This window comes from Myotis brandtii, unplaced genomic scaffold (genome assembly GCF_000412655.1).
Source record: "Myotis brandtii unplaced genomic scaffold, ASM41265v1 scaffold75, whole genome shotgun sequence".
In the NCBI taxonomy this organism is placed as follows: Eukaryota; Metazoa; Chordata; class Mammalia; order Chiroptera; family Vespertilionidae; genus Myotis; species Myotis brandtii.
This window is the reverse complement of record NW_005370991.1, coordinates 281582-294580: the sequence shown is the minus strand read 5'-3', so window position 1 is coordinate 294580 and position 12999 is coordinate 281582. Positions and strand designations below refer to the sequence as shown.

Genomic DNA, 12999 nt, shown 5'->3' with positions numbered 1-12999 from the left:
TCAGGGTTACATTTCAGGACCATGGTCTGGCTGTTTCATGCTCTGGACTTTGATGGGCATCGAGTGGGAGGGTGGGGGAACCTGGGCGCAGCAGCAGCCAGGCCCGTGTTCACAAGCCGTGTGACCTGAACCAGTCCCTGCCTCCTCCGAGTCTCAGTCTCCTTGTCTGTACAGTGCGCACATGTGCTCACTGCACAGGGAAGCTGAGATGAATACGTGAATTAGCACATGTAAGACAGCCAGGGCGGAGCCACACACAGAGAAACGTCACTTCCGGCGACACTGTGCAAAGAAACCCGGTGAGCACAGCCCGCCGCAGGACACGCACGGAACATATATTCAAACCAAAAGCAAACAGAGTACAAGGGGCATAGGCAAAGTGGCGCAGATGGGACACATGGTCCCTCTGAGCTTGTGACCTAAGTCCTGCATCCCCATCCTCACCCTGACTTCACTGAGGACCAGGTTCAAGGGCTGCCCTTGGAGGGACAGAGGCGGCCCCAGGATGGAGGCCCGAGGAGAGGAGACCTGTGGGGTTCCAGAGAAGGTCATTCTCAGCATCAGAGCCCTGGTCCCCGGGACTTTGGCACCTGCCTTACCCAGCAGCCCCTTGCAGAGGCCTCAGCAGCTCAGCATGAGGACATGGTGAGCAGGGGCATCCTGGAGAAGTGTCCCATCTGACAGTCTGTTCATCCACGTTGTCCCTGCTCCAGGTCCCACCGAAGCCCCTCGCCCTGCTCCTAGCCCACCCCCCTCACACAGCCAGGAGCCCCTCCTGCCTTCCAGAGAGGGGCTGCCCAAGTCACCAGGGCCAGGGCAGACCTCCACTAAACCCCCTTTCCCGGGCGCTCGGCTTGGAGCAGAGCTGACAGGAGGGTACATTCCCGAGCTCTCGTGAGCCCCCGACGGCCAGGAGCATCCTGGGCATAAAACCAGCCCACGTGGTCTCCCTCCACCCCTCACACAGCCCCACAGCCCTGTCTCCCCAGGATGCCCTCGTCGCTGGCACTCAGCATCCATTATATCTGAGCCAGAAATGGCCCTGGAGGTGGCCTGGCCCCCCCCTCCTGTAGAGAGGGGCCCCCTCCACCTTCTCTGAGGTATTTATAGCCAGCAATCTCTCGGCACTGATACCACCTCCACCAGCAGTGGCCTGAAGGCCCGATTGCTTACCCCAGACCGCCCTCAGCAGCGAGTCTGCAAGGGGTGCAGCTGGAGACGAGAAGAAAGCCAGGCAGCCGATGCTCTGGGGTCATGGCAGCCACCTGCACGATGGAGGGGCGAAGGGAGAGGGGACAAGGCTGTGGACGCGGAGACAGGCTGGTTAGGACCTGGGAACCAGGATGGTGGGGACCAGGGAGCAGCCCATGGCCCCCCTCTCTGCTATGGTGTGTGAGTCCCCGATTGGCCTCCTGGCTTCCTTTGTGCTGAGAACTGACGGGCTGTTTGCGGCAGACTCATTAGTGCAAACAGGAAAGCTGGGGGAGAGTGTATCGACGTCGCCACGATTCTTAACACCACGCTCGGCCAAACTCAAAGTACAGCCCGGCGTGTGCCTGTGAGGAAAGGCCCCTCCCAGAGTGTAAATTGGCAGCTGACTGACTGAATCTGACTCACGGATATATTTTCTTAGGCTAGCTCGCTGTTTCAAAAACTGATGAGTTCGTTGTCAACATTTTTTTTTTCAAAAAGGAATTTCATGTTTAAAAGTCATTTCTAGCTTTTCTGGAAAAAGAAAGCGGGAGATCTTGCAGTACCAGCTCCACATCCTTGCATGGCTAGAGCTTCCTTATCTAGACTTCATGTGTGTTCAGCTCACCTCAGTCCCCACCACTCCCTACTGTGTGCCCCAAACCCAGAGCAAGTTTTGGGTGCATTTACCATGTGTTCATATAATTGCTTTTCCTAAAATAAAGAGAATTATACCGTTTAAACTCTTTTTCTCTATCAAGACCTCACATTTGAATAAAAGTAGGAAAAGTGTCTCATTCAATCAGCAAGCACCTGCGGTGTCTGTGTTGAAAGAAGAAGCCGCTCGGGCCACTGGCCTCCCTCCTCGGCCTCTGTAGGCGGCAGAGCTCGGTACCAACCTCGTGGGTCTGGTGACTACACTGCACACCCCACTCAGCTAAAACATTCACGGGTGATGATGTTCACCCCTCTCCCGACAGAGGCAGACACACCTTAGATCAGCGGTTCTCAACCTGTGGGTCGCAACCCCTTTGACGGTCGAACGACCCTTTCACAGGGGTTGCCTAAGACCATCCTGCATATCAGATATTTATATGACGATTCATAACAGCAACATTACAGTTATGAAGTAGCAACGAAAATCATTTTATGGTTGGGTCACAACATGAGGAACTGTATTTAAAGGGCCAGAAGGTTGAGAACCACTGCCTTAGATGGAGTCAAATCCAGCCACGAGTTGTTAGGAATGAAATTGGCGGCTGTCAGTTAATGGTCTCTTCCTTGTAAGGGGCCATATTGTTAAACAGAGACACTCCAGGGAGTTAATGGGACTCTCTGATTATTCCAGAACAATAGATGTTCGCTGGGACACGTGGACACCCTGTCTCCTTGGAGCAATTAGGGACCTGGGGGCGCAAATATTGCTGGAGTTAGAAAAATCCAGGAGCAGCTGTGAGCACTAAGAGATGGCTGTTAGCTCTGGCTGAAAGCAGGAGGTGGGGGAGGATTCAGCCCCAGCAAGAGGAAGGGGTGGCCCCAGCAGGAGCAAGGGGGTGGCCCCAGCAGGGAGAAAGTGGTGGCCCCAGCAGGAGCAAGGGGGCGGCCCCAGCCCTGCTGTGCAGCCTGGCCACGAGGCACAGAGCAGTAAATCATAGACTGGTTTCCTGGCTCAGATCAGCACGTGTCACCCGGCTGCCTCCTGGCCACGTGTGTCAGGGCCTGAGCCCAGAGGCTCAGAACCATTGACGAGCTGGTCAAACCCCGAGGGTGGAGGAGGAGCCACCTCAGAGGCAGCGGTGCTGCCATGGGAGGCTGTGGAGTCAGGTCCTGCCGCTTAATAAGGGAGTGGCCTTAGGCAAGTCACTAAGTCACTGCCTTTGTGGTCTGTAAAGGAGGCCACCAGTCGGACTTCCTCCATGTAAGTGCTAAAGGAGACAGTGCATGGACAGCACCCAGCGGGGAGGACACACTGGGTGCCCCATAAATGAGCCTCTGGGGTGATGCTGTCTGCTCCCAGGTTCTCAGGGCAGGAAGGCTCCTCCTGCTCACCCTGCCCACCCAGGCTCCTCCTGCCCACCCTGGCCATGCAGAGCTTAGAGCTGCTCCTGGGTCTCTGTCACTCTGTGTTGCACTGATTGTTGCCTGTGTGTTACCAGCCATAACATGAGCTCCTCGAAGGCAGAAAATAGAGCCACAGTCCTTGGCCCAGGCTGCCTGTTAGCCTGGGGTCAGGTTCTCCAGCCTGGGTCACAGGCCCAGCTCCCAACTGATTAGGACGAGCCTGGACTGAGGAACGGGGTAGGGACTGGGCTGAGGACCAGCGGCATCCACATCACCGGAAGTTCCTTGAAAAACTGCAGGTTCAGGAGTTGACATAAGAAATGTCCAAACCTGTAGAGTTTTTACGAGTTCATTTAAGCCAGATTGATGACAATTGCCAGGAAGCAAAATCTCAGTGGATTGAAAAAATGCTCCGGAGAATGGCAGTTTTACAGCTTATTTTATACGTTAGAATAAAAGGAGGGGATGTAGGGGGTTACATGGTATCCGTGGGTGGTAGATGAAGGGGGCGGGAGAAAGCAAAGCAGGGAATCAGCTGGGATCAGATAAAAAGGCAAATGGAGACCCCATCCTTCTTTTACACCCGGGGTGTGGGGCAGTTAATGGTTAACACTGACAGCAGGTGGAGATGGCATTCGGGGAACGAGAGAACAGTGAGGGCTCTGTGGTCTCTGCTCAGGTGCCAGTGGTTGTGCCCTGGGAGGTCTGGAAAAGGGGATGTCTCTGAGATTCAGAGGTCTGATCCCTTAGCTGCACAGGACAACAGACAGGCTCCCTTCAGGCGAAGAATGATCCTTGTCCAGGAAGCTACAGGCCAAGGACGTGACTGCCTGCCCGGACACGCTTTTGCTTAGGAATTTTTACATTCTGACCTTCCTGTGTGTTCTCTGAGTTGGGGAGGCCACCGTGCAGGCGCCCTGAGGTTTAGGTTTTCCGTCCACACTGGGAACCCCCGAACTACTGAATCAGAGTCAGCATTTAACAAGATGCTGTGATGGAAAGTGAGGGGAGGCTGGTGCAGCGCTGCCCCACTCCTGCTGCCCCCAGCACCCGGCACAGCATCCACCCAGCACTCAGCACCCACCCAGCACAGCGCCCACACAGCATTCACTGACAGCAGCTCTCCAATGGGGGTTTCACTGATTGACCGACTGAATGAATCTGTGCCACAGTTTCCCAGGGGTTTTCACACTTTAAATCTCATTGTTGTCTGTGTCTGTGGGTTATGCATATATGTTCTTTGGCTAATCTCTTCACCTTCTTTCATCCAGCCGCCCCTCCCCCACCCCCCTGGACAGCTGTTGGTCTGTTCCATGTATCCACGCCTCTGTTTCTATGTCCTTCATCAGTTGGTTTTGTGATCACACCTTTAAGGCTCCCTGCTCACCTGGAGGGCCTCTGAGGGCGTTGGGGCAGCCTACTCACCAACCTGTTTGGAGGATTTTCATGTCTTAACAACCAGTACAGCCATGGAGATTCCTACAGAACCGCATACAAATAGCTCAGTGTGAGATCTGAGTATATCCACTCTTCCTCCAACCTCACCCCGTCGTATCCCACATCTCAGGGAATGCAGACTTGGACCCAGTGTAGGAGAGAACGGGGATGTCGGCACTTCCCATCTCCACGATAGGGAAACTGAGTCTGAGACAAGCCTCGCAGCCCAGTGTCCTGTTCAGGAAACCCTGCTGATGCCCAAGGGCAGCTCCTGTCAAACTCCTGACTTTCCAGAGCAGTGATGGCGAACCTATGACACGTGTGTCAGAGGTGACACGAGAACTCATTTTTTTGGTTGATTTTTCTTTGTTAAATGGCATTTAAATATATAAAACAAATGTCAAAAATATAAGTATTTGTTTTACTATGATTGCAAATATCAACAAATTTCTATATGTGACACGGCACCAGAGTTAAGTTAGGGTTTTTCAAAATGCTGACATGCCGAGCTCAAACGGTTCGCCATCACTGTTCTAGAGCGTCCTCGACAGCGTTCCCTTCACTGGGGAGGGAGAGGTTGGAATTCTTCACACTGACGGCCATTGCAATGGACTTGACATTTGTTAATATATCTCTTAAAACACAACTTCCTTTGACGTTGCCTCTTTTGATTCCCTTGTATTTTTATATCAAAGAGATTAAACCACTTTGTTGGACATTTTTCCCCGGAGCTTTAATCGTGTCTCGACACAGCTTCCCACTCAGGGACACGGGAAGGACTGAAGATGAAGAGCAGGGCGGGGCTTGATGAGGTTTAACAGGATTTGCTCAAATGGGTGCCTCTCCCTGGTCCCTCGGAGCGTGGGTGTGGTACCCAGCCAGGCCTTTCTCCCTGCTCCTCCCTCCACAGGCAGTGCCCACAGACCCCTGGGTTCAAAGGGGCAGGGCTAGAATATCAACTACACAGGCCTGCACCTGTGTTTATCTTAGTCAGTGCTTTATCTCCAGCTCTTAGCACAGGAGATGGACTGTAGTAGTGGCTCAGCTAATGCTTGCTGAACAGATGCATAAATTAATAGAATGGCTCTTGAACATCTCATAATGCAATGTGATATGCCAGTTAATAAAAAGAATCCCACTGCCCCTGAATAGTCTTTTGACTTGATGGGCCACAGCCGTGGAGGCTAAGGTTTCTAAAATGGGTATTGCACTTGCTCTTTCTTTGAAGAAATCTGGGTAGTAGAGGCTCCAAGCCTTTCAGCTCCAAGCTTGCCCTGCAAATCAGGGTAGCGGTGGGGTGCTTTCCATTCTCTGATGCTTAGGCCTCTTTCTTCCTCTTTAAAATGGGGTTAATGGAATATTGTATTATGTGTCAATTCAAGGAGAATTGATGCATATGCATTTACATTTATATTTACATTTAGGTTCATATTCAGACATTCTTTCCCTGGATCCCCATAATGGCCCCCAGGGCTGGAAGGGCAGAAAATAGTATTCACATTCTTTGTTTTCTTTAATATTTTATTGATTTTTTACAGAGAGGAAGGGAGAGGGATAGAGAGTTAGAAACATCGATGAGAGAGAAACATCGATCAGCTGCCTCCTGCACACCTCCTACTGGGGATGTGCCCGCAACCAAGGTACATGCCCTTGACCGGAATCGAACCTGGGACCTTTCAGTCCACAGGCTGACGCTCTATCCACTGAGCCAAATCGGTTAGGGCAGTATTTGCATTTTATAGCAGTAAACTGAGGCCGAGGCAAGTAGGGACCGTGTCTTTGGATCCCAGAGCAAGTCTGACATCATCAGGAAATGGGACCGACTACCACAGCTTCTGGGTGTTTCTTTCAAGAGCAGCTGAGCAAGACTCGGATCTCACCTGGGCTGAGCGAGGAGCCGCTGCCGCAGACAATTCCAGCCCCTGGGAGAACGCGCCCCAGGACCGGACTGGAGGAAGCCCCCTTTCCCATCTGCTGGACGCCAGCGGCTCCCCATCTGGGCCGAGTGCCCTAGAAAACCTTTCTCTGCTCCCAGGACAGCACAAGGCCTCCTCCTCCAAGAATATATGACGGTGTGTTTAAAAATAAAGAGGAAACAGTGCAGAAAATCAGCAGAAAGCTGTTTTCCCCAAAGAGCTGAGGGCAGGAGAGCAGAGCGTGCTTTCCCAGGTGCCCCGGCCACGGACTCCTCTGGGGGGCACTGCGCCTGCCTGCCCAGCTTCAGAGGCTTGGGGAGCCCCAGCAGTGCTCCCCCAAGGCCTCATCTGGGTCCAGCCGCTGAGGTCCCAGGGGTGCACGGGGCCTTGGGATTCCTGGCAGGTCTCACTGTTTCTGGACATCTCCCATCAGGTTTTCCGTAGAAGTCTCCTGCCTGGGGGCAGAGCAAACTCATGCTGGGATCCTGCAAACAGCAGATCCCTCATTTGCCTTTGTGACTGTCGCGTCCAGGAGCGGGAGCAGGTGGCCCTGTGCAGAGTGGGCAACAGATGTCCGACACAAACAGCCCTTCCTGTGCCCCTCAGTGAGATATCTGGAACTTTTGCCATCGCCCTTCAGCAGAGGAAAGGGGCTGCCAGCGTCACCCGAGGCAGCTGGCTCTGTGGTTAGGGGACATTCATCCGGGTTGTTCTATTGGGGATGCAGTTTCTGGGGAAGGCGAGACCCCAGGAAATTTAAAAAAAAAAAAAAAAAAAAAAAGCTTGCTTATAAAGAGGAAGAAGGACTGAATGATAGCAGTCCCGGTCCCCGAGGTGGCTTCTTGTTGGTGACAGATGTCGTGTGTTTCCTTCCACGTCCTGCATGGATCAGGGTTCGGGATCTGAAAAGAGGAGCTGCACACAAATGAGAGAAAAATGACACGAGATAATTTTGAAATATTGGGGGACCAGGCGGGCAAGTCCAGAAGGACTTCCACCGACATTCAGACCGCTCCAACCTTTTATTTGATCTGGGGTAGCCCTAGGGTAAGGAGGTTTGTCTGGGGTAGCCCTAGGGTAAGGTGGTTTGAATGACACAAGGATTAGCTCATCGGTAGACAATTTCCAGAAATAGGCAGAATATCTGATCAACAATAATCAACAAGGATCTACACAAGTATCTAAGGAATTCAGTGAACTAAGGTGGGGATGATGCTTCAGCTACCATTATCTAGAGATTAACTGGGTGGTGTCTAGATTAACTGGGTGGTGCACAGCCCTGACCTTTGCTAGGACTTCAAAGGTTACTAGCTTTTGAGGGTCTCAGCTAGTGAAGACAATAAATGAATTCCTGCAGCTTCTCCCAGGATCAGAAGGTCATAGAACTTTCTGGAGGGAGCAGCTCATCAGTCTACGCAGGAGCCATAGAACATCCACTCTGCAGGCCACATATGGTGGGTGCTGGCTAGAGGAAACCAGAACCCAGCCCTCACTCAGCCACTCTCTGCCTGAACTTCACTTTCTCATCGGAAGGTTGGAGAGAGAATAACAGCACCAGTCTGATAGCTTTGTTGTGAAGATCAGAGATAATCTTCTAGCATCTTACACGGTGTGAGCAGAATATCAGAAAATCAGAGCCAGTACCACAGCTTCTGGGTGTTTCTTTCAAGCGCAGCTCACACTCCAAAAATGTTTTACAGCCTTTTAAAAAATTTATTTTTGAGATGCAACTGACATAGAACATGGCATTAGTTTTAGGTGAACAATATAATGATTTGATATGTGTATGCAATGCAAAATCACCACCACAGTAAGTCTAGGTACCGTCCTTAGCACTTCAGTTACAGTATTTTCTCTTATGTGAGAACATCTAAGAGCTACTCTCTCAGCAACTTTCAAGTAGACGATGCAGCGTTGTTACCTATAGTCACCATGCTGGACACTGCACCCTCCGGACCTACCTTATAACTGAAGTTTGTGCCTTTTGAATCCTTCACCCATTTCTTTAAATATATATATACATATGTATACATGTATACATATATATATGTGTGTGTGTGTGTGTGTGTGTGTATATATATATATATATACACATTGGTTTTGAGAGAGAGGGGAAGGGAGAGGGATAGAGAGATAGAAACATCGATGAAAGAGAGGAAGAGATTGATTAGCTGCCTCCTGCAAGGTCCCCACTGGGGATTGAGCCCGCAACCCAGGCATCTGCTCTGACCAGGAATCGAACCAGCAACCTCTTAGTTTCTGGTTGATGCTCAACCACTGAGCCATGCCAGCCATCAGCCAGGTGAACCCTTCACCCATTTCACTCCCTCCCTCCCACTCCCTCCTGCCTCTGGCAACCACCGAGCTTACATTCTAATGGAGGGAAAGAGACTATTAGAAATGAACATGATGCGTAAGCAAACAATACAGTATTTATGACAGAGAGTACAGGATCCTACTCCGATGGGTTGTTGTGGATACAAATTGAAAGGGCGAGGGCTAGGCCCTCCATCTTGCCTCAGGGTAAGTGCTACGCCCTCCATCTTACCTTGGCCATGTGCTTGGCAAGGAGCTTCTTCCCGGAAGTCTAAGCCTCTGCTAGCCACACCCAGGAACAAGATACCGACTTTCGCCTGGCCAATAGGCAAGGCCCACAGCCCTTTCTCCTCCCCTTACTCCAACCCCCTATAAAACCCCTCTCCACACAGAGTTCTCTCTCTCTGCTTCCTGCTGCTGTGTCGGTGAGGTGGGGGAGCCGAGCTAGCTCGAATACAGACTCTTATGCTTTTGCATCAGACTTGGCTGGCTCCCTGTAGGTCTGTGGGGATCTTGAAATCTGGGCATAACACAAATGACAGTCCCTGTATAATATGTGGGCTCTGGGAAGTATTTAGTAAGTTGTTGCAATTGTAATTTTTTAAATCGCTCCCAGATTTCTTTAACTCCCTTAACCACATTGTGTCTACTTTGCACCTAGGAACTGTTCATTGATTCCTTCAACAAACACCTATTGACCCTCTATTATACCTCAACGACCCTGTACTAGTCACCAGGGATACAAGTCAATCATTAAGAAAACATGTTCCCTTCCCTTGAGAATCCCACAGTCTGGTCGACTGTACATAGAAGAGAGGCCTTGGTGAGCTCAGAGGCGAGAGTGACCTTGAAGTCCGGTGTCTCTAAGAATCAGAATAGTCCACTTCATGATGATGTCTTTATTTTTAACTCAGGTGTCCCAGCGATGGCTGGGGATTCCAGGAATGCCATGAACCAGAACATGGAGATTGGAGTCACTCCCAGAGACCCCAGGAAGATCCCCAAACAGGCTCGCGATTACGTACCCATCGCCACGGATCACACCCGCCTGCTGGCCGAGGGCAAGAAGCCACGCCAGCGCTACATGGAAAAGACCGGCAAGTGCAACGTGCACCATGGCAACGTCCAGGAGACCTACCGGTACCTGAGCGACCTCTTCACCACGCTGGTGGACCTCAAGTGGCGCTTCAACCTGCTGGTCTTCACCATGGTCTACACCATCACCTGGCTCTTCTTCGGCTTCCTGTGGTGGCTCATCGCCTACATCCGGGGTGACCTGGACCACGTCGGGGACAAAGAGTGGATTCCCTGTGTCGAAAACCTCAGTGGCTTCGTGTCGGCCTTCCTGTTCTCCATCGAGACGGAAACCACCATCGGGTACGGCTTTCGGGTGATCACGGAGAAGTGCCCGGAGGGTATCATCCTCTTGATGGTGCAGGCCATCCTGGGCTCCATCGTCAACGCCTTCATGGTGGGCTGCATGTTCGTCAAGATCAGTCAGCCCAAGAAGAGAGCCGAGACGCTCATGTTCTCCAACCACGCGGTCATCTCCATGCGGGACGAGAAGCTCTGCCTCATGTTCCGCGTGGGGGACCTCAGGAACTCCCACATCGTGGAGGCCTCCATCCGGGCCAAGCTCATCAAGTCCCGGCAGACCAAGGAGGGGGAGTTCATCCCCCTGAACCAGACCGACATCAACGTGGGCTTTGACACCGGGGACGACCGCCTCTTCCTCGTGTCGCCGCTCATCATCTCCCACGAGATCAACGAGAAGAGCCCTTTCTGGGAGATGTCCCGGGCCCAGCTGGGTCAAGAGGAGTTTGAAATCGTGGTCATTCTAGAAGGGATGGTGGAGGCCACAGGTAAGACACTTCGTCTTCCTTGGTTGCCCCACCCCCAGAAGCATAGGCCACTGGGATTGCAGAGGGTGGAGGTTCCTGCCTGAGAATCCTGAGCTGGCAGAGTCCGCCAGCCGCTCCCTAAAGTGTGACCTTGTTGCTCAAGGTCGAGTAATAGCAACAGCTGGGGTTCATCGAACCCTCCCAACGTCCAGGCCCGGCTCTGAACTTCCAACACGTAAGATCTCATTTAATGCCCTCCCAGAGCCCTAGGAGACAGTGTTCCCTAGGTCCCAGGTTAGGACACAGGCACAGGCAGGCGCGTTATTATTTGTCCAGAAGAGGTGCTACCAAGTTGTAGGGTCAAGATTCACACCGAGGCAGGGACCCCAAAATTGTCACTAGTTTCCAACAGGCTAATCCGCCTGCCTCCTCCCAGCCTGGCCCAGGTGTCTACCCGAGAGGAGCGGTGTGATCAAATGTCTTTGGGGATCACGGGGTTAAAAAAAGGGACTTGATTCTTAACAAAGGGACTTGATGGTGTCTTTCCATGCTGTGAATTGCTTGGTGAAGAGAGGAAAGTGAGCTGCATTTCCCAGACTCAGGGATTCCCCAAGTCTCAGAATCTTCTTTTTTTTCTCTTTAATATATTTTTATTGGTTTCAGAGAGGAAAGGGGAGGGAGAGAGAGATAGAAAAATCAATGATGAAGAATCATGGTCATTGATCGGCTGCCTCCTGCATGCCCCACACTGGGGATCCAGCCCGCCACCCGGACAGGTGCCCTGACCGGGAATAGAACTGTGACCTCCTGTTCATAGGTCAACACTCAACCACTGAGCTATGCAGGCCCGGCTCGGAGTCCTGTTTTTGAAGAGACACCTACGTCCCAGACCTGTGGGAGGGGGGCTCTTCTGGCTCCTCCCCCTGCCCCCAGCAGCCTGCCCCCAGCTTCCGGCTCAGCGAACACTGGGTGTGCAGAGAACTCTCCACATCCATGTATGCCCAAGCCGTGCCCTCTCCACAGACAGCCTGGCACTGCCCTGCTTAGCTGTTGACTCTGACAGGCAGCTGGCAGCCGCGAGTGTCCTCATTCCTCAGCCACATGGAGCTCTGTGTGGGGGTCTGGGGAGTCCTGGTTGGAGGAGTCCAAGCCCCACACCCACCGTGGCCGGACCCCCTGGATGAGGGGCCTCCTAGCCAAACCTGCTTCTTAGTCCCCTCCCCCTCACTCCTCTTACTACTTTCTCCTTTTTTCACTGAGTAGATGGAGCACTTGTAGAAAACTCAGTTGTAGAAACATTTTTCTAATTTTTGCAACAACAATGCAGGGCTGGCTTCCATCTGCAGGGGGCAGCTTCCAGCAGACGAGGTGGTCACACCCAGGCCTACACTTACAGATCTAACGCCTGGTCCTCCACACCACGCTGCCCCAAATGTTAGGGGCCTGTCACACCGGCGGCCAAACAAGCCGTCCGCACCTTCCAGAAAGCTGGCTGCTGGGTGGGCGAGCCAGGCGGGGGCAGACACAGAGCTCCCCTGCGGAGCCAGTGGGACGTGGCTGGGGATGCTAATGGGTCCCAGGGGCCGGTGCAGCCAGGCCGCTTGGCCATCTGCTGGGCTGAGCCGGGCCAGGCAGCATGTGACAGCAGCTGCGGGAGCCCCTGGGACTGAGGGCAGTCAGGGTGCCAGAAGCCTCCTCCAGCCGGGCTGGGGCTCACAGGTTGTGCCGAGCTTGGTGCAGGGCTCAGGGTAAGAACAGGCTGAGTTTTTGCAGGAGGAGCTCAACTCCAAGGCCACGAATGAGGGGTCAGATCAGACCCATGGGGACAAATGGGATTAGGCCACTGGGATTGCAGAGGGTGGAGGTTCCTGCCTGAGAATCCTGAGCTGGCAGAGTCCGCCAGCCGCTCCCTAAAGTGTGACCTTGTTGCTCAAGGTCGAGTAATAGCAACAGCTGGGGTTCATCGAACCCTCCCAACGTCCAGGCCCGGCTCTGAACTTCCAACACGTAAGATCTCATTTAATGCCCTCCCAGAGCCCTAGGAGACAGTGTTCCCTAGGTCCCAGGTTAGGACACAGGCACAGGCAGGCGCGTTATTATTTGTCCAGAAGAGGTGCTACCAAGTTGTAGGGTCAAGATTCACACCGAGGCAGGGACCCCAAAATTGTCACTAGTTTCCAACAGGCTAATCCGCCTGCCTCCTCCCAGCCTGGCCCAGGTGTCTACCCGAGAGGAGC

At 52.8% G+C, this 12999-nt stretch overlaps 1 protein-coding gene across 1 annotated transcript in view; it reads left to right on the top strand.

Annotated features, from left to right (window-relative positions):
• KCNJ5 (potassium channel, inwardly rectifying subfamily J, member 5) overlaps positions 1-12999 on the top strand; it is a 26042-nt gene that overhangs the window by 8265 nt on the left and 4778 nt on the right. Inside the window, exon 2 of the mRNA XM_005882994.2 lies at positions 9836-10783. Within this exon, the coding sequence (XP_005883056.2) occupies positions 9847-10783 (937 nt within the window). The 5' untranslated portion in view covers positions 9836-9846. The remainder of the gene's footprint in view (positions 1-9835; positions 10784-12999) is intronic.